At 31.7% G+C, this 23,994-nt stretch overlaps 3 protein-coding genes across 4 annotated transcripts; 2 read left to right on the forward strand and 1 right to left on the reverse strand.

Moving 5' to 3' along the window:
• Positions 1 to 5,404: 5,404 nt before the first annotated feature.
• On the forward strand, positions 5,405 to 14,342 carry LOC137838124 (golgin Putative 1). 2 transcript variants are annotated; one of them, XM_068647359.2, is made up of 22 exons: positions 5,405 to 5,686; positions 6,199 to 6,279; positions 6,987 to 7,036; positions 7,123 to 7,734; positions 7,820 to 7,882; positions 8,008 to 8,085; positions 8,194 to 8,397; positions 8,998 to 9,054; positions 9,155 to 9,229; positions 9,309 to 9,380; positions 10,113 to 10,175; positions 10,285 to 10,383; positions 10,920 to 10,997; positions 11,109 to 11,177; positions 12,161 to 12,208; positions 12,285 to 12,380; positions 12,465 to 12,541; positions 13,158 to 13,203; positions 13,301 to 13,399; positions 13,482 to 13,526; positions 13,629 to 13,715; positions 13,964 to 14,342. In XM_068647359.2, the coding sequence occupies exons 1-21, from the start codon at positions 5,659 to 5,661 to the stop codon at positions 13,698 to 13,700; spliced, it is 2,112 nt and encodes a 703-aa protein (XP_068503460.1). In that variant the 5' UTR covers positions 5,405 to 5,658; the 3' UTR covers positions 13,701 to 13,715; positions 13,964 to 14,342. The 2 variants fall into 2 exon arrangements, with proteins under 2 accessions (XP_068503460.1, XP_068503459.1); XM_068647358.2 differs by having other exon boundaries at positions 5,428 to 5,686; positions 13,978 to 14,342.
• Positions 14,343 to 14,691: 349 nt separating this feature from the next.
• On the reverse strand, positions 14,692 to 17,732 carry LOC137838125 (Translation elongation factor EF1B/ribosomal protein S6 family protein). The gene is made up of 3 exons (XM_068647360.2): positions 17,601 to 17,732; positions 16,593 to 16,820; positions 14,692 to 15,072 (listed from the first exon to the last, which is right to left on the reverse strand). The coding sequence occupies exons 2-3, from the start codon at positions 16,773 to 16,775 to the stop codon at positions 14,815 to 14,817; spliced, it is 441 nt and encodes a 146-aa protein (XP_068503461.1). The 5' UTR covers positions 16,776 to 16,820; positions 17,601 to 17,732; the 3' UTR covers positions 14,692 to 14,814.
• Positions 17,733 to 18,820: 1,088 nt separating this feature from the next.
• LOC137838126 (senescence/dehydration-associated protein At4g35985, chloroplastic) lies at positions 18,821 to 22,845 on the forward strand. The gene is made up of 5 exons (XM_068647362.2): positions 18,821 to 20,072; positions 20,868 to 20,995; positions 21,094 to 21,260; positions 21,511 to 21,595; positions 22,437 to 22,845. The coding sequence occupies exons 1-5, from the start codon at positions 19,500 to 19,502 to the stop codon at positions 22,606 to 22,608; spliced, it is 1,125 nt and encodes a 374-aa protein (XP_068503463.1). The 5' UTR covers positions 18,821 to 19,499; the 3' UTR covers positions 22,609 to 22,845.
• The last annotated feature ends 1,149 nt before the right edge of the window (positions 22,846 to 23,994 follow it).

Below are 23,994 nucleotides of genomic sequence, written 5' to 3' on the forward strand. Positions count from 1 at the left end.
ACATAATGAAAAATTATGTGCCACATTTCAATTTATTTATTTTTATAATTCCATTAATGCAGAGATAACTTATTGTTTTACTTCTAATTAGGAAGATGATGTGATTAAGTTATGTGAGTCGTTTCTAATAAAAATATTAGACAAGTTAAACATTTTAGTTTGTAGAAATTATTTATCTTATTCTATCTTGCATAACCCGTATAAGTTTTCTTTAATATTTTATTATTGTATATAATTATTTATATGATATATATATTTACGAATATTTATTTAGTATGTTTTACATAATATGTAAATAAAAAATTTAATTTTTTATATTTTATTTTAACAGAGTAAATACTTTTTTTTTGGAAGTTTAAACTTAAAATAAAAAAAGTGGTTTATAATTTTATTAGTATGCAAATTGACCTACATTTATAAACCCATATTTATAGAAAATAAATGAAACAAAAGAGATCAGAAATAATGGGAATTAATTAGTATATCTGAATCTCCTTTTGGGAGATATTTTCTTTTTGAACCTCCCTTATCTTTGCGTGCTCCAACCTCCAATTGAAAGAAAGCACGTGAGAAAAGACAGAAGAAGACACTGTATGCGTCTTTTAATTTCAGTTGACAGTTATTTGTAACTTTATTTTTCTAACACTACTAACATCACCATTAGTCATTTATGACACTCTCACACGTCTACATCTTTTAAATTGTATATTCTTTACGTCTTTTAAATAATATATCCGTGTTAAATATATATAAGATATTAATACAGGAAAGATATATAACTAAAAAATATTTATTAAATTTTTAATAATTATAAAATAACATAATTTTTACAAACAAAAATTTATTGTACAAATTTTTATTATAATTACAAAAAAAAAAAAAATTTTGAATCAAGTATGAAAAACATATTTTTGCCAAAAAAACTAAAATATACTTGTGTACATAAATTTTTATTATAAATTTATATAATATATAAATTTGTGTCTTTGAATCCTACATTTTAAAAATTATGTGTATCTTCATATCTATGTCCTTGTCGTATTAGCATTTGGGGTGAGTAATCATGCTACATAATTCATGTATGATGATGTTACCAGGTTTATTCAAATATTTGTTGTTCCTACTAGGGAGATGAGACCTAAAGAACTATTGAAGTCTTCCTCTCCTTCCTTCGGTCGGTCAGGTTATTGGGTGATGAGTTGAGATTCTTCTTGTCCTCCTGCTTCTCCTTTGGCACTCGATCTCGGGTGAACATTGGATGGTGGGGGTACCTGCGAAGGCACTCCGATGCTCAAGTCAATAAAACAGGTGGTCAGCTCTCAGGTAGGTGAAGAGTAATAAATGACATACCTTACTCATTGGGATGCGTGCTATTTATATTATTCTAATGGGCTTACCTTGTTTGGCTCGTTTATCGAGGTGGATATCGTTTAGGGTTGTATTACTTAATTCCTAATGATGGATTAACTTTATTGATATTGGTTTGAGCGTTAACTGTAATAGGGGTCGGCTGTCGACCAAGTTCCAATGGTATGGGTCGGTCATCGGCCAAATTCCCGTGGTCTCAAGTGTCTCGCCCAGGTCTTCCAAGGTCTCGGTCAGGTCTCCCAAGGTCTCGGCCAGGTGGATCGTCGGCCAAGTCTCTCAGATCTTGGATAAAGTCAGGTTGACCTAGTCTCGGACAGGGAGACCAGGGTCGGCCTCGCCCATACCGATACATTTGTAAAATAAAATAGTATGTACCTTACAACACTCAAATATATTTGGGGACCAATCTTAGTATGATGAATCTACTTATATTCTCCAAATAAAAGAAATATTTTAATGATTTAATATAATGTATTATTTTAATTCTTAAATATCAAATTTAAGGAATTAAAAGTAGATATTTAATTAATTCCTCAAATTCAGTAACTAGATATTAAATTTTTTTTTTATTTGAGGTACTCGATAAAGTGGATCAAGCCCAGCTTTTTCTTAAATATTAAAACTAAAATATATAATTAAAGATTCAATAGTTTATACTAAATTTCATACCTCGGAAAATATTTTTATTAATTTATAATAAAAGTTAATATTTATCTGGAAAGAATGGTCTATGTAAACAGCTTGAGTGCTTGAACATCAACATGGCAATTTCTTCTTGTACCCCTATATTTTTCTTACTGAACCCCCACAATTTTATAAATCCTGAAACTGACATTCACCTTTTATTTGAAATCAGGATTTGGGAGTGTGCTACGGATTCATCAATCCAGAAGTGAATCGTGTTGTTTTCTGGATGAGGGGTGTTCTGAAAGCAAAGTTTGCATAAATTGTTGATTTCCAGATTGCTGAATCTGGAAGCCTAATTTCTATTACGGATTGGTGAATCCAAAATGATTTTTTTTCAATTATGGATTTCTCAATTCGGAATGCATATTTTGAATTACGGATTGGTGGATCCATAATGGTTTTTTAAGTATTGATGTTATGCATTTTTTTATTTTGGATTAACAGTGTCATTCATGTACTATCGAAAGCACCAATCCGGAAGGTTACTGGACGTGTCAATCCAAAATTTTACCGGAAGTGCCAATCCAAAAATTTACCGAATTTTGTAATCCAGAATGCAGAAAAATAAATGTACAATTTTTTATAGGGACTGTTTTGTCTTTGCACAACATTATGGGGGTGCAGGAAGAAAAAATGTAGGGGTGCAGGAAGAAACTACCCATCAACATACATATACAGTCCACTAGATTTGGGCCTGTTAAAGCCCAATTAAATGTTCGTGTTCTGTTCTAGGTTTTTGTTCCCAAATACCCGTACTTTTGTCCATGATGAACAAAAATATCCTATTAAAATCTCTTTATTAGCTTTAAAAAATACTATTACAAAATATTAAAAAAAAATTACATATCCAAATAATGAGCGAGAAAATCATAAATGTTCTAAAATGTATAATTAAAAAAAACATTAAATAGAATTTGTAATTCAAGGTAACAATAAGAGACATGCGTGAGAAACTACGTCGATTAGAGATAAAAATCAATACATAATATATAAATGGTGCAAACTTGATCTTACAAGTCAATTTTGTAATGTTGAATTAAACTTAAAATTTAATTCTTACGATGGTATCTTAGTCATCTAACATTTTATAATGAGACATTTGTCTCATGATAAGTTGAAAATTGTGTTTTCATATTATTTAAATATTTCCATAAATTATGTTGATCCTTTTGATACATTTTATTTTGATAAACAAAAGATATGCATTATTTTGTCTAATGACAACTAAAGTAGAAACACTCACACATTTACAAAATTTCATCAACACGGTTGAAAATCAATTAAGTACTCATTTAAAAGTAGTAAGAACGTAAACATTCACATATTTTGAATGCCACTCCTGATTTTTTCGTCTTAATTGCCTCTTTATCTTTGGTCATATGTTGTCAAACATTTGTTTTCTTTTATTTCTGATAATGATATTGTTATTATGCTTATAGTGACATTGTTTCTTTAGTTTCTACATCTAATACCACTATCACTGCTTTTTCTAATCCATTACATTTAACTGATACTAATGTCTTACAACATCAACATTATGATCCACAACATCCATTTGTTCGAGTTTCTGCTCGTTTCAAATAGCAATCTGGATACTTGAAGGACTATCACACTACTTTCTTATTTTCAAATATGTTAACAATCACTTTTCACGTACTAGATATCTCAATATCTCTCTTACCATAATTGTTCTTCTACATGTTCTTCTTTTCGCTATAATATTTCTTCTATAAAAAAAACCTAAATCATTTAAAGAGGCGATAAAACATGATTGTTTGAAAGAAACTATGCAACATGAACTTGATGTTTTTGAGTCTAATGAAATTTGATTTTTGGTGGATTTGCATTATAGAAAACATACAATTAGTTATGTCCAAAGTGTAACTTATCATTCTTTATTTATTAACACATGCAATCATTTTTTCAAAACTTTGTTGATATATGTTGGTCACATTATATTGATCGACAATAACCTTTCCAAAATCTAATGTATTGAAGTTCATTTTCATAACTCATTTAATATCAAAGAAATTGACACTCTTTCTTATATTGTTTATTGTCTAAATCTTATTTTTGATATTAGTTTATTGACTTGCAAACTTGACACTTCTATTGTAAAAACAACCATCATGTCTTTTTTTAAAAACCATCATGTCTTTTTTTAAAGTAAAAATTTATTACTTTTGGATCTAAATAAATATAAACGATGACCAAAACAATGTTAAAAGTTATACCTTATTTCTAGTTTATGTTAACAAAATAAACTAGGTGGCATAAATATCATTTGCATAATTATGAATAAAACAAAATATGCTTTTTGGAAATGATATTTTTATCAAACAACATGCTAAAATAAAATAGTGTAACACGCTAGTTTTCTGGTATTTTATATAAGTGACGCCGCAAGATTAAAATAGAAATGAATAAATACTTATCTGGAAGGAAGCGTGTCACTGTCCCTATCAAAAGTTTTGTGATTACACTAAACATAAACATGGACATGCCACCATATTTTGGGGAGAAAGTTTACGTTTTATAATTGTTCTTAAACTGTTTAGAAACAAAGGAAAAATGTTTTAAAGATATTTTTACCCCTTATTTGTTTTATAAGTGTAAAAGTCATTGTAAAAATAGAGTACAATATTTATAATTTTAAATTTAAATGGATAATATGTACTGGTCGGTTTCAGACGAGTCTTGGACAAATCAGTTTCGATTTGTGCTGGTCAACACGGCCAAAATCATTAAGTTCAAACAGAAGGTTATTAGATCTAAAACAGTGATAAGTAATGTATTTTAATTATGATCAAACCTTAATTCGGCTCAACAAGAATGAATCCATGATAATCATATAAATAGTTATAAGTTTCGAAAAAAAATGTACGTCATCACGCATTTATTGTATCGAATACCAAACTTTATATATTACTTGAGCGTGTGAGTCCCTTTTGCCGGTATCATCCAAACAGAACGTTTGCGAAAGAGTGAAGACTAGCAAAATGAGATAAGGGAGAACAATTTAAGCGAACAAAGTTGCTTAATAGAATAAAGAAGTTAAAAAAATGATCGATCGACCGAAGAAGAATGTAGTAGTTTTTTCAGACAATTCTATCAGATCCAATCCGTACGAGAACACAATATATATATATATATATATATATTAATATATGTAACTCATTACAAGTTTTAAATTATGCACTACTTTTTGTTTTATATTTTTATTTTCTTCTAAAATTAACGATAAATGAAATTATTATAAAATATACGAAATTAAGTTTAATAAATAAATAAAATTGATCAGAGTTTGGTATTTTGGCTAATATTGTTGTAATATTCAACGGAATATTTATTTATTTTTAATTAGTGTAACGCACTTGATAATAAGAAAATTGCGTTAAAGTAAGATGGTGAAGAGAGGAGTGGCGAATCAGAAACTCAACACGACACCGAACCGGTTTTGTTATATTTCTCGCGCGATTCGTCTCAGGCAAGTGCAGAATCGAAGCGACGTCGTTCCTCGGGCGATGAAAGTAGCTCAATAAGTGTTGGATCTCTGAACACTTCGGTATTCGAATATTGAGCAACTCGTTGTTCGTTCCGGCAATGGATTCGTGGCTCAAAGCCGCTGAAGGTAACGGATCTCGTTCGTTTGTTACACATCGATTCTCCGATTTCGTTTCTGATTCCGTCAATTTTCCAGAGCTAAGAGTTTGTGTCATCTTGTTATTGTTTTCAATCTCGATCGATAAACCTTCGATGGACAGTTACATGTTCATCTGTGAAATCGTGTTCTGCGAATTTTTTTTCAATGTTATTGTAGTAACGAACTGTGAGGCTTATGTGTTGGAAATTAGGCAATGAACTGGTGAGTGCTAACGGTTTCGTGGTTTCATCAATGTAGTATAATACGTGCACATGCTCTCTTATTCGCGATTTGTCTCTTGCAATTTAATAATGAAGGACGGCATTGTCTGTAATTAGGAGTGCTGCTTCATTTTTGTTGTTTTGGAGGGGAGAGATGGTGGTGAGAGGGAGCTATGTCACTTGATGTATTTGCATTTCAGGATGTTACGTTTATGGATGATTCTTTTCCTGTTGAGCTTAGTTCTGACATGGACCTCTTTTTTTGCCATGGTTGATCAGGTTTATTTGAAGTTGTAGATCGACGAGCGAAGGCTGTTGTCACTGACTTATCGGATGAGCAGACGGATTTTAAGTCTCCAGGTTTATATTTAGTGATTTCGGTTCACTCTGTAGTTAGTCTTAGGCGTCAATTTATGCTGAATACTTTTTTTCTGGAATTAGACTTGCGTTATTGCCGAAAAGCTGTGCTGTTATATAGATAAATATCGAGGTCATTATGGTTTAAAACATTTAATGTGTTTGGTTCAGCTTATTTTGAAGAAATAACTGTTTGTTTTAGTAAGCTTCCTTAAGAGAGCCTTTGAATAATAAGTAGTTATTTCCCCAAAATTAATCCGAAGGGAACATGCACTATGATAAACTTTTGTTAAGCCAGGAAAAGCCCAATGTAGTTCTACAATCGTTAAGTTGTAGGAGTTAGAGTCAGTGTGTTCTTAGAATTAGCCATCCCTTTGTGAGGAAAGTGGTATTGAAATCATGTTCTTATAAACTGGATGCCTAAAACCATACACTGTACCTTTATACAACTTTTTTCTGTCTAGATGTTACATATCCCACCTTGGAACCTGACTAATTTATAAGCGCAACACCAATGAATTGGGCATTAAGGTTTGGATGCAAGGCTAGAAGAACTTTTGAGTGCTACTCCAATGGAAAAAGTTATATATTTCCCATAGGAAAGCTCTCAAAACTCTTCTAGCTTGTACCAAAATCATTATTTAGTGATACATATTCTCCTATACCAGAAATGCTTACAGTTGTTTTGTTGTTACCTTTTTAAAAATTAGCATCAAATGGGCAAGCATCAGAAGGCAAGCGGGGAAGATCAAAACCAAAGGTATTGCCACTGCATTACTATCCAGCATCCACATATAGTATTCCATGTAATATTCACATCAAACTTGTCTTCTTGAATTTTTGCAGGCTCAAAAAGGATTATCCAATTCATCTACTATAATCAGTGATACTACCAAGGAGAAAAGTGGATCTCCACCAGCTCCTGCGGCCATAACAACTTCCACAGACCAAGTTGATCCTGAAAATGATGGGAGCACTTCCCAATCCACAAACCAACCAAAGGAGCCACAATCTAGTGATGCAACATCACCCTTGTTGGGCACTTCTTTATCAAAAATTCTAGATGATGATGTTGCTAAACATGACACAGATGATGTGGAAGCATTAGTAAACGATGCAAATGTTGGAGTTGCCACTGTTGTTACTAATGATGATCCTTCCCAAGAGAATGCTTCAGACATTCGTGAGATGGATCCTCTTCCTGCTCCCAGAGGAATTGAGAACCCTAGTGATGAACCCACCAGTGCTGGTCAAATTATCAAGTCTGGAGATTCAGATGCCAATAAAAATATGGATCAAGAGAAATCTGAATCTGTGGCTGCTGACACATCTCTTAATAATGACACCACTCTCAAAGATTCTGATGTAAAAACAGTTGAATCTGTTGTGGATAGGATAAATCCAGAGGATCATAATACTGAAATCTCCCCCAAAAAAGTACAGGATCAACTTGAGGAGGTAATACTTATAATGGACAAGTTTTTACATCCCTGTACACATTATTAAAAAATTCTCCTGACTAATTTTTTTAGTTGGTATATAGGCTCAAGGATTGCTTAAAACAACAAAATCTACTGGTCAGTCTAAAGAGGCAAGGTTAGCTCGGGTAAGGGTGTTGCTTAAACCTACATTTCTGTTAGCTTCATAAGATTTAGTTCTGGAATCTCAAGTAGATTTTCTTCCTAATTGGTCATTATAGATGCCGGATTGATATTTTCAAATGATGCTCAGGTCTGTGCTGGATTATCATCCCGCCTTCAAGAATACAAATCTGAAAATGCACAGTTGGAGGAACTTCTCACTGCAGAGGTGAAGCACTATCACCATTTCCTGTTTAAAGGAATATAAAGTCTCATTATATGCTTGAATAGAAACATGTTGACTACTGTATCTCAGTGATTAATTCTAAATCTACAGAGAGAGCTGGGTAAATCATATGAGGCTAGCATAAAACAACTGCAGAAGGATTTGTCAGAAAGTAAAAGGGAAGTGACAAGAGTTGAAGCAAATATGGCTGAGGCCTTGTCAGCAAAAAATGCTGAAATTGAGACACTTCTAAGTTCCATGGATGCAGTTAAGAGACAGGCTGCATTGTCGGAAGGAAATCTAGCTTCCATGCAGGTTCCTCTTTGTTAATTTATTGAAGTGTGCCTTGGAATATTTTACTTACTTTCATACAACTTCTGTTTCCACCTGAACTAAATCCTGAGCAATTTCCTTTCATCTTGTAGAACTATTTATTTGATGAATAATGAACTAGTTGTATTTGCTTCTAGGAATTTTAAAATGTAGTTTATATATACTTTTATCTACTAACAGTTTTTTGGACTCTGAATGATAAGGTTTGCTGGAATAGCATGTTTACCCACAATCCAGAAAATTCTACCACTACTTTCTTTATGGCTTTATTGCTGTCCCATGTTATAGCTATAAGATGGTCATTGATTTGCAGTGTGTGCTTATCTGTACATGATAACTGATAAAAATTATCTGTTTAGCAGATATCAGGGAATCTTTTTACTAGTTGAATCAGGAAAAAAATTAGCTGTATTAAGACATTGACTAGGCAACAAAATGATCTTCCTACTTAAGTTTCCTTCATTAGTTTCTTTCTGTAGTGTAGGATTAGTCATTCCACTGTAGTTTGTACCTTCTATATATTCTTAATGTCGAGTGTTATTTACAATTATGACTTGTATAACCCTATTCATGTCTTACCAGGCAAGCATGGAATCAATGATGAGAAGTCGAGAACTAACAGAAACAAGGATGATGCAGGTAAGTAGGTTCTGTTATGCAAGTATGATTACTATAATTATTCAATATTTCCCATTTATATGATGATTTTTTTTTAATATTAAAACTGTTGTTCTTGTAGGCTCTAAGAGAGGAGCTAGCATCTGCTGAGCGAAGAGCAGAAGAGGAGCGTGCTGCACATAATGCTACCAAAATGGTCTGTAACTTTGGTCGTTTATTTCTCTAGTTTCTGTGTTTGGCATTATATTTGAGTGATTCTCTGATTGGTAGAACAGGCTGCTATGGAAAGAGAAGTAGATTTGGAGCACAGAGCTGTTGAGTCATCCACTGCACTTGCAAGGATACAGGTAATGTAAGCACTTACTGTGGTTTAGCTCCATTTTAAAATGGTTTGGTTAACCGATCTGTTTTTATAAAGTGTATTTTCTCTCTCTCAAAATCATGCATTTTTTGGGTTCATCCCGTTCAGTTCAGTTTGGTTATCTATTTTATACTCATACCTGGTTTGGTTTTCTCAAAGAAACAATCAGAACCTTAATATAAAGTGGTCTGGTTTCTCTTTTTCTCAAAATGGTTCATTTTTATAATTTTGTTCAGTTTAGTTTTGGACACAGGTCATATACATAATTCCATATCCTAATAATTGTCCGGGTATGCAAAAAGTATGTATAAATCTTCACTTGCCAGGGTGTTTGTCAATATGAAAGAGTCTTGTTCAGTGGATCTTGAGATGATTATAAAATAATATGAAAATGTTAAAATTGGTCACAATAAATTTGAAAATAGGAGGTGGGATCATCTCAGCTAGTTCAATGCTTCTACGCAAGTCTGACTACATTCCCTCAAGCTTTTGGTGATGTTTGGCATCAGATTATGCCTTTTGGTCTTGCTATTTAAAATTTTGACAGAGATCTACTTTACCGATGATGAGCAATTGTAACAAATCCACAATTGTAAAGCATGTGTTAATATTAATAAGGCTGCTTCAGTCCCCCTGGTCGAGCTACTTTTGCTTCTAGAATTATTATTGACATTCGTTTAAATGTATATACTGATTTGTTATTTGCTCCTCTTTTCAGAGAGTAGCGGATGAGAGGACAGCAAAAGCCACAGAACTTGAGCAGAAGCTGGCACTTCTCGAGGTACATGAATGAACACTTTTCCTTTTTTGAATTTTTAGGCTGATTTGTGATTGCTATTCTGATGAAAGGAAGATCTACTAAATAAGATTTTGGTAACATTTATGGCCAGGTTGAATGTGCATCTTTAAATCAAGAACTACAAGATATGGAAGCCCGTGTGCGCCGGGAACAGAAAAAGTCCCCAGAAGAGGCTAATCAAGTAATTCAGGTATAACATATTTTGAGAAGTGGGTCAATTTGCAACTTTATTAGGTTTCTTTGTATTTCACATCTTCTTCAAAGTTCATCAACAAGTATTAGGGTAGTATATTTAAAGAGTCGGTGTTCTTTTTGGTTGTTGACTAAACCAATTCAAAGAACATTTGATTTTCTGTATAAATAAACATAGAACATATTTGTTATTTATTTTTTCTTGTTAAGCGTCACTGTCTTAAAGTAGACAATTACTCTATTTTCTACTTTACACAACTTACACAACTGAATCACTTACTACTTTTACTTTTATGTTCGTCCGGTTAATCCTTTTGAAATATAGAATTAGACCTAAATGTCGTTTTTTAGCAATAGAAAATTAAAAGGAGTAGGTGTGTGAGAAAAAATTCCATGGTCATAGTTGAATCTGGGCATTGCTGGGTACATGCGTAAAGTTGGCACAAACATTTCTAGATTACAATGATGATAGTAATATTAGTAATCATTTTTCATTTGGATGGAATTTTAATGATGGAAGTTTTACATATTAAGATGCAAGCATGGCAAGAAGAATTGGAGCGTGCCCGTCAAGGTCAGAGGGAAGCTGAAAACAAGCTATCTTCCTTGGAGGCAAGAATTTTTTTGTTATTTTCTTGTGAAGTTTTTTTGAGATAATGACTTCCTGTCTTGCAGGTAAAGTTGCACTTCTCTTTATTGATATGTTTGGTTTCAACGTTACAGACTGAAATGCAGAAAATGAGAGTTGAGATGGCTGCTATGAAGAGGGATGCTGAGCATTACTCACGTCAGGTAATTATCGTGGTGCTTCTTTAAAAAATTTCTCTTGCGTAAAATGTAAGTTTCCAGGTTTGATATATAAAAATAAATGAAACCTATTTGTTTCTTAAGTGGACAGAGCTTAGAGGATAATACTGCTTCATTTGTGGTGAAGTTTTAAAGTCATATTCTCATGGAATGCATACTTTTCTGTACCTTTTGTCATACAAGTGGTCTTGTTTATAAGTTTTTGAAATAACTGCAAAAAATAAAATAAAATAGTAAAACCATTTCCAGCTGAGGAATGATTAGTTAATGGTTACTTATTGACCATCCAAGTGATTAATCGGTAATTGGTTCTAAACTGAAAATATTTTTTACAATTAAATCCTTTTTGTGATTTTCTCTAACTTTTACCATGCATGAAAATATATTTTGAGCATCAGTACCTTTTACTTGATATATTAATTTTGATGGAATTATACGTATGAATTTTAATGGACTCGGTTCCTGATAAGAAGGTGCATCCTTTCTAATTGGTATTATGGAGTGTTATGCTATTTGTCTAAGCATCTGCAGTTTCCTAAGCATAAATGAAAAATTACATTTAGCCATATACACTATCAAAATACAGAAATATTTATGGTCGATTATTGGGTGGTCTTTGACTATTTATTCAACCTGGAAAAAAAAGAATTGTATTGAGTTCGAGTTTCAAATGGTTGTCATGCTTTACTTGTTCAATAGGGTAGGCATAACTGCATAAACATCCATGCATCTTCTGCCAGGACTCAGTTACATGCCATATATTTAATATCAATCAGATAGTACTTTCTTTGACACTTTTCCACACACTATAGTCTCCAGCCTATCATGTTATTCTTGTGTTGGTTGACATATAACTGTATAAGAAAATTAAATTTAGCTCAGTACTCTTAACAAGTGTATGTTTTGGTGTTAAGATCATTTTGGAATACTACTGGCTTATTCTAAGCATAGTCTTAATCTTGTAACAGGAGCATATGGAATTAGAGAAACGCTATCGGGAACTGACTGACCTTCTGGTAATTTATGTTATGATTAAATTTCATGCAAATACTCAGTTATATTCAATAATTTTTTGTGTTATCTTCATTTCAGTACTACAAACAAACACAATTAGAAACCATGGTCAGTGAAAAGGCTGCCGCAGAGTTTCAATTGGAGAAGGAAATCAAGCGTCTCCAGGAAGCACGGGTATGTGATTAGGTTCCTGTGGCTGCCTGCTTGATTAGTAGTTTGACTGTACTGTAATTTTTATGTCATTGTTATATTTAACAGGCAGAGGCTGAACGGAACAGAGTTTCTCGTCGGGCATCATCATCATGGGAAGATGAGACTGAAATAAAATCCCTTGAGTAAGTTTCTTCTTACTATCTTTATAGTACTTATCTTGTTTCTCTGTGATGCATTTGATTAAAAACACCATAAACTACAACCTCAGTGGCTGAGTTTGTTTAGTTCTTAAAACAAATAATTGTAAAAAAAGCTGAAGTGACAGTTGCTACACAAAAAGGTAGTTTTTTTTTTTTTTTTTTTTTTTTTTTTTTTTTTCTGTTTCTGTTTTTTTTAGATTGGTTTATCCTAAAAATTGCTAGTAAGTGATTTTTTTTAATTAAAAAGTCTTTTTTCCTTAATTTTTCATTTCGAACAAACAGACCTTATTTATCCTCCCAGCAGCAATGGAAGTTCCACAAACCCATTAAAATGTACTGGTTTTTGTCGAACTCAATTTGTTTACCCTCCACATATTAAATCATCTCTTGTATTGTCTTCTCTTCCTGTTCTGATCTGTTCATTACTTCATGAATGGTAAAGTTATAGCCGTGATTTACTTATAATAGCTTCTGAAATCACTTTATTACTCAGTTATGCTTCTATGTACTATTCTCTGTCACTCCAAAAGGTTGTGCCGTCTGTTTTCATTTCCCATTGTAGAGTTTGGAAAGTTATCTTACAGAGTAAAAATTGCAGGCCTCTTCCTATGCATCACCGTCATTTGGCCGGTGCAAGTATTCAGGTATAACAGCCAATCAACCATCATGTTTCATTTCATCTCATGTCATTTTCATTCTCCTTTTTAACATTATACTTTGTATGTGTCATGTCTCATGCAGTTGCAAAAGGCAGTGAAACTGTTAGATTCAGGGGCTGTCAGGGCCACAAGATTTCTCTGGAGATATCCTACGGCTCGAGTTTTTTTATTTTTTTATTTGGTGAGATCAGTTCATTAAATGTTTAAAATGTTAAATTAGCTGAAGGATTTGAAATTTTACTCACCTTTACAAATTGCAACAGATCTTTGTACATCTCTTCTTGATGTATCTCTTGCATCGTCTACAGGTAAAGATCCGAGTGCAATATAGAATATGTCAACTCCTGATACATGCAGCATTCCAACCGTAAAATCTTGTGGAATCTGATTTCGTTTTATCTTGTATGCAGGAACAAGCTGACACTAATGCTGCTAGAGAGGTTGCGGAGTCTATGGGACTCTCTAACCAGAATATACGGTGACTAATCAAAATTAAGGTAATAATATATTCACAACCCATATTTTTTATATTATCACATTACAATCTTTAATAATTATAAATTTATTTTTATTATATATATTAATTTTTAAATTTATCACATTAAGAATTATATATAATTTAAATATTTTATATATCATTTAATTAAATTTATTTTTTATTATATATATTTATTTTTAAATCCTTCACATCAAGAATTATAAGAATTTAAAAATTTTAAGTCCTAAATATTATTCGGTCTAATAGGGCCTCTATGTCAGGCGTTAATATCTTCCCGACAACACATATTTTGAAGTGTACAGCAAAGGATTCGAGCATTGCAAATCAAAACAGGAACTTTACGCACAGGCATCTTATGGATCTTTCTAGAAACTGCTGCAGGATGCTTAACTGTTGGGAAAATTGCACTTTGCTTTACCCGAATCACATTATGGAGTGGGTGGCAGCTTCTCGTGTAGTGACCGTCCCCAGAATTTAATTGGTTAATTATATGTTTATTCGTTTTTCTTCTTTTTTTCTTCTTTTTTTCTTCTTTGAAAATGTATTTCGAGTGGAACGTTGTAGATACCAATATATTGTAGTATCCCTATTCTTCGTTCCAAGGCCATATTTTGACACTCCTAAACAAATTATTCACATTTAACAACCAACTTTAATAATATAATTATATATGTTAATATTTTAAATTAAAAAAATAAATGTTTTTGTCTTTTAATGTTGTCAAATGAATTTTGTTATAAATGGGGAAATCTCGTAATGACAAAAAAAACAAAACTTTGGTATAACGAAATGAATTAAAAAGATTCTTAAGGTTAAGTTTATATTGTAAAAAGATATACGATGAAACGAAATGAATTAAAATGGAATGAGTAAATTCTTTTTCCAGTATGTTAATATAATATTATAGGGTATGATTAAAATATTATGATAAAATTCTTCTGTCATCTCGTTTCTCTGAAATCAAACAAATCATCTTTCCTTTGAACTAAATTAATTCATCATTTACTTGGCACGGTAAGGAAAGCACATGTTTGGCACTGAAAATACAATGCAAACTGTTTTATGGAAGCTAACAAATTACATGGCTGTCTTTTGGTTTACTTTTTTTCTTCTTCCTCCAATGAGTACTCCTCATCCTCATCATCTTCATCATCATCATCCTCTTCATCAAGTTTACTGATCTGGGAAAATCTGCTTAGCTCCAATCTGCCTTCATCCTCTTCAAAATCAAGTCCAAATTTGTGGTTACGTTGCTTGACCAAAAGCCAACGCAATAATCGATCTTCCTTGTTTAGGTAATGCAACTCTTTGTTGATTGCAGGTGTAGCCATCATGCTCATTTGCATCAGCAGGCCCTACATCCATTCAAAATGAAAAATGGCAACACATTTATAGTTTCCATTGAATCTCAAAAAGAAATTTTAGGTCTCAAAAGTAAACAAAGTTTACTGAAACCAGAAAACAGCACATTCAATAAATATTTTACATTTCCAAATTTCATTCGTATGTCCCAATTCACTTTATCTGAGTCATGGCAAGTGAGAATAGTATCGACGACAATTATAAGCTTATAATGACCATTTCCAATCTTCAGAATTTTATGGCACTAGAAAGGCCCTCAAAGATCATATCCATTTGAAATTGTTTCTTACCCCAAAAGACGTTCCCAGAGTTTTAGTCAATGGCTGCGGCATAATATGTAATCAGAGACACTATTCTGGAAGGAAATGGTCTCTTGGAACAAAGCTGGATTGTACCTCAAATTGGTCTTTTCAAACTGAATTGTGATGTCTCAGTCCAATTACAGACTTGTAGAGCTACGGCTAGTAGGTTCAAGATCATGATAAGCTGGAGAATTTCTCTTACAATGCGAATATTGGTGCTTGCACCATAAATCTCATGCAGAATTGTGGACTATTTCTATTTGGTAAAATTACTAGTGCCTGGAATCGTGATTTTAGAGTTTTCATAGTAGAAACAAACTCACAGGTGGCTATTGATTTATTGTCTAATGGTTGCCCTAATTGTCATCTGTCACTCTGGTTCATAGGATCATTAATATGGAAGATATAGTTTGGTCATTCAGAGGGAAGCTAATTAAGCAGCAGATGCTCTTAACTAAAAATGCAAAATGCTCATTCTCCAGATAGTCATTTGAAAGTTCTGAATATTCTTCCTTTGTTTCTATTTAATGCCATTTTGGCTGATTTATCTTAACTGTTTTCCCTCATGGATTTTAGTACTTCTTTGGGGGTAATCTCCTTTCATTCAGCAGTACACATACATCCAATAAATCAAATTATTCAGAACACCTCAAGCCAGGAGTTTTATGCAAAACATTTCCAATTATCAAATCATTTAACATACCCAAACCACCAAAGCATTTTCTATATCAACCTTTGTTAATAGCTCTGTTATGACTAATACAACCCTCATAATAAAACAGTTAAAGTAATGAGATTTTGACATAAATAGAACAGGAAACATGAAGTATTCACCTAAAAGGTGGTGGTTTAACTACATATTACTGGTACACTGGTAGCTCAGTTACCACAGTGAGATCAAATGACAACAAGACAAAAATGTCATGAATGTATAACCACACAAATACTTGGTCAGAATTAATGTTGTAAGAAAATTTAACTATATTACTAGCAAATTAATTCATTAACCTGAACAGCCGTAAAATAAAATATGAATTAATTGTGTTCCATAATTCAGTGAAGTTCGTGAAGTAATTTCTCTAGGTTCAAATCAAAATTACGTTACAACACAAACATGCAATACTCACATAAAAACAGGAAATACAAAACAGCATATAAAAATCCAAAGATGCATAAACTATCGGTACTGCATCACAAACAATCAACCTCACCTGATAATATCTGCCATCCAGCTTTCTCACACCATAGCCCAACTGAACAGTTCCAAGACTCTTAATATCAGTGACAACCCCATTTCTTCCAGACACATGTTTTCCCACCCTTACAACTAAATCCATGATAGCTTCTTTCCTGATATGAGGCTTAAACAGAAACATACAATCGTAAGGAGGCATCTTCTTCCTCCTGCTTGGGCACAAACAAGTCGGCTAACAATCTATCTGCATGCATTAAATAGCAGTTGGTCATAAAAGGCCAATCAAACGTTGCTTCTAACTACTGGCATCAGTTTCTCAAACTTAATATAACAATGATCAAATATCAGTTTCTCAAAACAATGTCACTATTGGGATAAGCTCCAAGTTCCAATTTAATCATGAATCAGACAGTAAGGTGATTGCAGATAGGAAGAGAATCGGTAAATCCAAGCTACGCATTGCCTCAAAAAAGGTAATGCGCAAACTCAGCAATGTTACCTGACACAAATCATTGGTCCAATTATACATAATCTCTACAAACTATGATCTATAGTAATAAAATTACATTATTAATATTCTTTTCAGCACTACAACGATTATCATCTTTCATCAACACTACAATGTTACCTGACACAAATCATTGGTCCAAATATACAATGAAACACAAGATTAGAAGCAAAGAACAGTTAATCTCTACAAACTATGATCTCTAGTAACAAAATCACACTATTAATATTCTTTTCAACACTACAACGATTATCATCATTCATCAACCCTTGCTGAAGAGTTGCGATATGACACACAACAAATTGCACTGAAAATTGCAAAGACCATTTCCTAAGATCATGTTACGAGTAGAATTGTCAAGAACATTTCCTTAAATCGCACATGGAATTGTTTTCAAGTAGGCTCGTGTGAACTCGAGCAAACTCACTGAAACGAGTAAAATCGCGAATCGAAAAAAAAAAAGCAAAAACGAAACTCGATTTGTTTGATTCTAGGTTACGATCGTGCAGAACAAACCTAGGTAACAGTTTCGTTGTTCAGTGATTCTCCCTTGCAAGTTTCTCTCCGTTCTCGTGTCGCTCCAACACAGCCTCTGCGATCTTACTATTTTCCCATTTTCCTTTCTCTTGTCCGTTTCATTCATACAAAATTAGTGGGCTGGGCCACATTAGGGTTTTAGATCCATTATTCCTCTCTTCCTATTGGGTATTTCTTCCTGCACCACTACATTTTTTTTCCTTCACCCTTGCATTCATGTGTAATTACAAAATTATTCTTTTGTAATTATTATATTTCATAAAACATATTTTAGAAGAAAAATATTTAAATTAATATATATTTTTTATATATAAATTATTTGAAATTTGATCATATTATTAAAAAATTATTTCTCATGTGTATATTTAATGGATGAATTTAGTTTTTATAGAATAAATTATATTTAGTTATATTAATTAAATAAAAAAAATTCAAATAATTTATATTATAATAAAAAATCGACAATCATGACTCACAAATTATTACTATGTAATAATAATGATTTTTTTAAAAAAAGTTGTCACTTTGTCCTTATTTTGTTATTTTTTATTATATATCACATTTAGTTAGATATTTAGTAAAATAGTAAAAATGTGTGAAAAATAAAAAATATGATTGTAAAATACAATGAAAAAAAATTAAATGGTAAAAATCGTGCTTGATAATTCAGAGAAGAAATGTACAATTAATTTATTTACATCCACTTTTTGTTTAATTTTTATAAAATTAATGTGATATAAACATCAAATTTTAACAATAGACTAGAGATGGAAAATATATAAGAAAAATAAAATAAAATAGATCTTAAAATTAGTTAATTTAATAATTATTTTTATAATTTTAAATTTTCAAAAGAATTATTTATTAAAAATAAATTCTTCAATTAAATAATCATTAAAATCATTATATGATAAACAAGGTGATGAGTATAATCATAGGTGATGAGTATAATCATATTGTAAAATATTTATGTCCAACAAAAAATTTTCTTTAAAAAGTTTTTTCTTTAAATATTATAATTATTAAACTTAACTTCATTGGTTAAACAGGAATCTATGACAAATAATCTATGCATTCAGAATTGATAAAACAGAATATAAGAACATCAGAAGAAGTTCAGAACATTGATAAAGGAAAGAATAATGCATGTTGTAGTAAGGTATTTGGTGTCATACCAAGTTTTGATGCCATTTTAGATTGTTCAACAAGCTCTCCTTTTTCTCTCTCTTACATATTCCATTTCCACCTCAAGTTTCATTATCTTCACACCATATTCCTCATTTTTCACCAATCACAAGGAACAGAATAAAGCTATCAACATAAAAGGTTCTCACTAACAAATATCTTCCAGATAATGAATAAACAATGACATTTTCTCTAGTTTCTTCAGACAGCTTTCCATATTTCTTACCCTCTCAGGAAGGATTTGTCCTTCAATTAACTAAAAATCTTAATATAAATTTAAAACAGTTTTTATAAAAATACAAATATTTATCCTGATTCTGTGTCACTGCATATGTAGTATTGTTTTATGATTTTTGTTTTGAAAAATGTATCTTGATAGCTAAGATTAACAGAAAACTAGTTTATGAACTAATCATTATCTTGGTTTCTATGTTATATAAAACTTTATAGATATTGGAACGAATTCTAGTGTTTTTTCCTCAGCAAATTTCATTTTCAATTCATTAGCCAAAGTGCATGCAGACATTTTCTAAGCATAAAGCAGAAACCTTCTGTAGAGAAATCTATCTGCATTAACACCCCAAAGAAACAGGGCAAACAGAGGAAAAGCAGAAACCTTCTGTTGACAAATCTATCTGCATTAACACCCTAAAGAAACAGGGCAAACAGAGCAAAAACAGAGCAAAAACAGAGATGGGTTGCCAAGCCTCCAAGGAGCAGCCACCATTTGAAGATTCCATACACCATGCAAGTTTTCAAGACTTGCAGAAACCCAAAATTCCCACACATGAACTTGTGCTACAGATCCCAGGATGCAAAGTTCATCTGGTGGATGAAGGAGAAGCCCTTGAACTGTCTCAAGGGAACTTCACAATCATGAGGGTGATGGAGCAGAACGTGGCACTAGCAACAGTCATAAAAGTTGGAAGCAGTGTTCAGTGGCCCTTGACAAAGGATGAGCCAGTGGTGAAGGTGGATGGTCTTCACTACCTCTTCTCTCTGCCGGTGAAAGATGGTGGTGAGCCTCTGAGCTATGGTGTGACCTTTCCAAAAGAGTGTTATGGGAACATGGGGATGGTGGATTCTTTTCTGAAGGAGCATTGTTGCTTTTCTGGGTTGGAAAGGAGCAAGAAGAGTGACCTTGATTGGGAGGATTTTGCCCCAAGGGTTGAGGATTACAACCACTTTCTTGCAAGGGCCATTGCAGGAGGAACTGGTCAGATTGTTAAGGGTATCTTCATGTGCAGCAATGCTTACACCAACCAGGTATGCTTTGGTTTATCTGTTGAATAACACCAGCACTTTTACTGGTTTTTCTTTTTCTGTTTTGCTTTCTTTCAACTTATCAAAATCAATTTCAACCACAATGAAACAATAATACATTATCAGAGTCATTTTTTAGCTTATCCTATTGAGAGTCATTTTTTAGCCTATCCTATTGAGTGTTTGTTGGGCTTATCAAGTCACCGACCGTTATCGGATCATTCATAATATGTTGTCCCACACACGAGCTATCACTCTCGCCATGAGAGATGTGTTGAGAATCCCACATCGACTAGAGATTAGAATATTTCATAGTATATAAGTGGGTACAATCCTCACCTAATAAGTTGGCTTTATGAGGTTGAGTAAGAATTAAAGTTCACTTCTTAATATAATAACATATATCAATAAATCTTTTCATTCAATGAAAAAATAACACAAGTGTTGGTTTGAATAATATTTGCAAAATTGACACTTCTTAGTTCTTACTCTATGAAATCTTGATGTTGGGAAAATTGAGTGAGATTTACTAAAAAAAGAAACTTTGTGGTTTAAGAGGTTTGTGTTACAGAACAGTTTGTTCCTCTTACAAGAAAAAACCTTGGTTTTATAAGAGAAATGTTTACAAAAACACATCAAATGATGTGGTACAAATTATTTTATATATATCATATCTTATTTTATAATCTACCATAATAAAATTTGAGGTATGCTTTGTTCTTTTTAGTTTTCCCCTTCATTTGAAAAGAACCAAATAAACCATTATGCTTTTCATCAAAAACTTGTTACGAAAATCAGGTCCAAAAGGAAGGGGAAGCAATCCTAAATAGTGCTGCAGAAAAGAACAATGGTAACTTGGTCAGACAAAGCACGAACAGCAGGAATGATGCCACAAAGAACAGTGGAATGAATGAAAACCTCAAACGGTATTGAAACATGTGATGTGATTGAGTTATACTATGTCATGAGTGCATTTTTAAGGATTATAGTATTCATTGGATTGTTTTTGATGATTGCAATCTAGGGTGAGAAAACTGACAAATATGACAGAAAAGTTAACAAAATCTTTGCTTGATGGTGTTGGAATAATGAGTGGATCAGTGATGACTCCTGTGCTTAAATCCCAACCAGGACAAGCATTCCTAAAGATGCTCCCTGGAGAGGTGCTTTTGGCTTCCCTTGATGCAGTCAGTAAGTAAAACTTCTCATCAATTTTTCTAACATTTTAAGAAAAAGTTTTACATTATCAACTACTCAAAAATCATATAAGTATGGCTAATATGGTCCAACACATTTTTCTTATGTCACCATTGAATTTAAATGTAAAATTACAATTAGTCTTCAAAAACTCATATACCAATCTTATTGTTGTTATCTTGGATACCTAAATAAGCACCATAAGCTAATCTCATTCTTTTGATTTCTGTGTTTAATGACACAGATAGAGTTTTTGAAGCAGCTGAAGCTGCTGAAAAACAAACCTTTTCTGCCACCTCCAAGGCTGCAACCAGAATGGTTTCTAACAGGTAATATTGTTATTATTAGTTGAACTTTTTTGCTGATGTAACATTATAATTATAACATTTTGCCACATCAATTGAAGGTTTTAAATTGTAATCATGATTACATTTTCAGAAATTTAAAAATTCTTGACATTATATTTCTACATTTGTCAACAGATTTAGCAAAACTTGCATCAATCTATATCAGCCAAATCCATAGAAATGACTGCAAAAAATCATAAAATTTTATACTATATAAACAAAATAGTATTCAACATAAAACAGTGCGATGCATTTCCTTTAACATAATTTTTTTAGCACTAAACTTTGTGACAATAGTGAGTCTCATTCTCAAACTATTAGATCATCTGCATACATTTCAATCAACAGAAAAAGTGTGCATCGAAAATAAACAGTGTTCAAAACTATCTGCATAATTGGATATGCACAAGTTCTAAAGCACATTTGTAGGAGAAATTACAATTTTAAGCTTTTAGTTTTGAACAACTTAAATGGTAAAAACAAACACACCCTATGTTTAACACCTATGTTGTGGATGCTATTAATAAATAGACTTTTAGACTAACTCAATCTTATATACAGTGTAATGTTGATGTGTGATTACAAACATACTCTCATCATATCAAATGACTTGATAAGCTCAACAAACACTCGTTATAATAGACTTTAAATGACTCTGATAACATATTAAGAAGTGAACTTTAAACCTAACTAAATCTTATAAAATCGGTTTTTGTAGTAAGATTTGCACCCAGTTATATTCTATATAATATACCTTTTTCTAGTTGACGTGTGATCTCCAACAAATACAAAAATGTAACCTTATGAATTGTTTTGGCAACAGGTTTGGGGAAGAAGCTGGAGAGGCTACTGAGCATGTGTTTGCAAGTGCAGGACATGCTGTTAACACTGCTTGGAATGTCTCTAAGATTCGGAAAGCCATAAATCCAGCCTCTTCTGCAAATGCTGCTGGAGCACTCACAAATTCTGCCAAGAAAAGAAATGCTTTATTATAAAATCTAATCATGGTGCTTTGTGTTTCACACAGGTGAAGTGAAAGCCATAACAAAACTTCATATATCAGTGATCTTTTTAGTTTTTATATGAGTTTTGTTGTTCTGATAAAAGACACAACACAAGTACTGTTCTATGAATTGGTCATCCTTAACCAAACCATAGAAGAACAACAAAACTATGTGAAGTGTTTTACATGAAAAAGCTCCAAATGTCAGCAAGAGAGCATTATAGTAAAATCATTCTACAGTGTATAGCAGTAACTTGATGTCTGTTATTAATTTAATATGGCTCTGTGATGATATGATTGGTTTTATAATAATGAAAGGACCAATGATTATCACTATGAAGAAATAATGCATGCCTAGTTTAGTTTGGTGAAGATGATTACAAATATAGATATAAAATTAAGAAAGATATACAAAAGTAATAATGCTTTATGTTCTTTAAGATGAACATAATCATTATTTTTTTGAATAATCGCAATAAAATAGTTGGATGTTAATTCTTAAATAAAGCACAATTTTCTTTTTTTTTTTAATAATTTTTTTTTCATGTGATGGCAGATGATTGTTGTTACTTGATGTGTCAGCTTAGCTGAGATGTCAAGTTGCATAATGATACCTAACACAAAAACTTTAAATAAAGCACAATTTTTAATATATTAATTAAGTTTTGTTAAAAATTATTAGGAAATATTGTAATTTTAATAATTTTTTAACAAATAATGCATAAAAATGTGTTATCAATATTTCTAGAAAAACACAAACACGTTTTATTTTATTAAGTTAAAATTTAATTATTATAATAAATTTTATTATTTTACATATCAATACGTGCATTAGTTTTAAATTTAATATATTTAATTATTTTTATGTTATTTAATTTTAATTAAAAATATTTAAATTTAAGATTAATATTCATTAGATATTTGAAAAAAATGAGATGTAAGAGATAAACAACTTATGAAGTTATAAAAGAAAATAAATCAAACATGAGGACGAGTGAGAGAGAAAAAATCAAATTTTATTATTATTATTATTATTATAATTAATTATACAAAATTTAGTATCATTGTATAAAAATTATTATAAAAAACCAATTTTATAGACTATAAGTAATTAGTTACTATATTAACCAAATTAAATATTATCTTAAAGACTAAAAAAATTATTAATACCTAAAATAGTTTCTATTATTAATAAAATTTATAAAGTAGTTTCTAAATTGTCATCTAATTAGTTAACAAGTTTAAAAATTAACTACTTGACTAGATCCTAAAGTTGATAGCTAAAATATCGATAGATAATTAAATACTAATTTAAAACTATTTTTAATAATAAAAAATATTTTAGATACCAATAATTTTTTTAATCTTTAAAATAATA

This window comes from Phaseolus vulgaris, chromosome 4 (assembly GCF_051622355.1).
Source record: "Phaseolus vulgaris cultivar YP4 chromosome 4, ASM5162235v1, whole genome shotgun sequence".
In the NCBI taxonomy this organism is placed as follows: domain Eukaryota; kingdom Viridiplantae; phylum Streptophyta; class Magnoliopsida; order Fabales; family Fabaceae; genus Phaseolus; species Phaseolus vulgaris.

What these genes read in the sequence shown, in the direction of transcription:
- LOC137838124 (XM_068647359.2), top strand. Translation starts at nt 5,659, where the DNA reads ATGGATTCGTGGCTCAAAGCCGCTGAAG. An exon ending in TGGCCGGTGCAAGTATTCAG is followed by an intron (nt 13,204 to 13,300) that starts GTATAACAGCCA and finishes TGTCTCATGCAG; the next exon opens with TTGCAAAAGGCAGTGAAACT. An exon ending in ATCTCTTGCATCGTCTACAG is followed by an intron (nt 13,527 to 13,628) that starts GTAAAGATCCGA and finishes TCTTGTATGCAG; the next exon opens with GAACAAGCTGACACTAATGC.
- LOC137838125 (XM_068647360.2), bottom strand. Translation starts at nt 16,775, where the DNA reads ATGCCTCCTTACGATTGTATGTTTCTGTTTAAGCCTCATATCAGGAAA. An exon ending in TGGATGGCAGATATTATCAG is followed by an intron (nt 15,073 to 16,592) that starts GTGAGGTTGATT and finishes GAATGGATGTAG; the next exon opens with GGCCTGCTGATGCAAATGAG.
- LOC137838126 (XM_068647362.2), top strand. Translation starts at nt 19,500, where the DNA reads ATGGGTTGCCAAGCCTCCAAGGAGCAGCCACCATTTGAAGATTCCATA. An exon ending in GCAATGCTTACACCAACCAG is followed by an intron (nt 20,073 to 20,867) that starts GTATGCTTTGGT and finishes TACGAAAATCAG; the next exon opens with GTCCAAAAGGAAGGGGAAGC. An exon ending in ATGAATGAAAACCTCAAACG is followed by an intron (nt 20,996 to 21,093) that starts GTATTGAAACAT and finishes ATTGCAATCTAG; the next exon opens with GGTGAGAAAACTGACAAATA.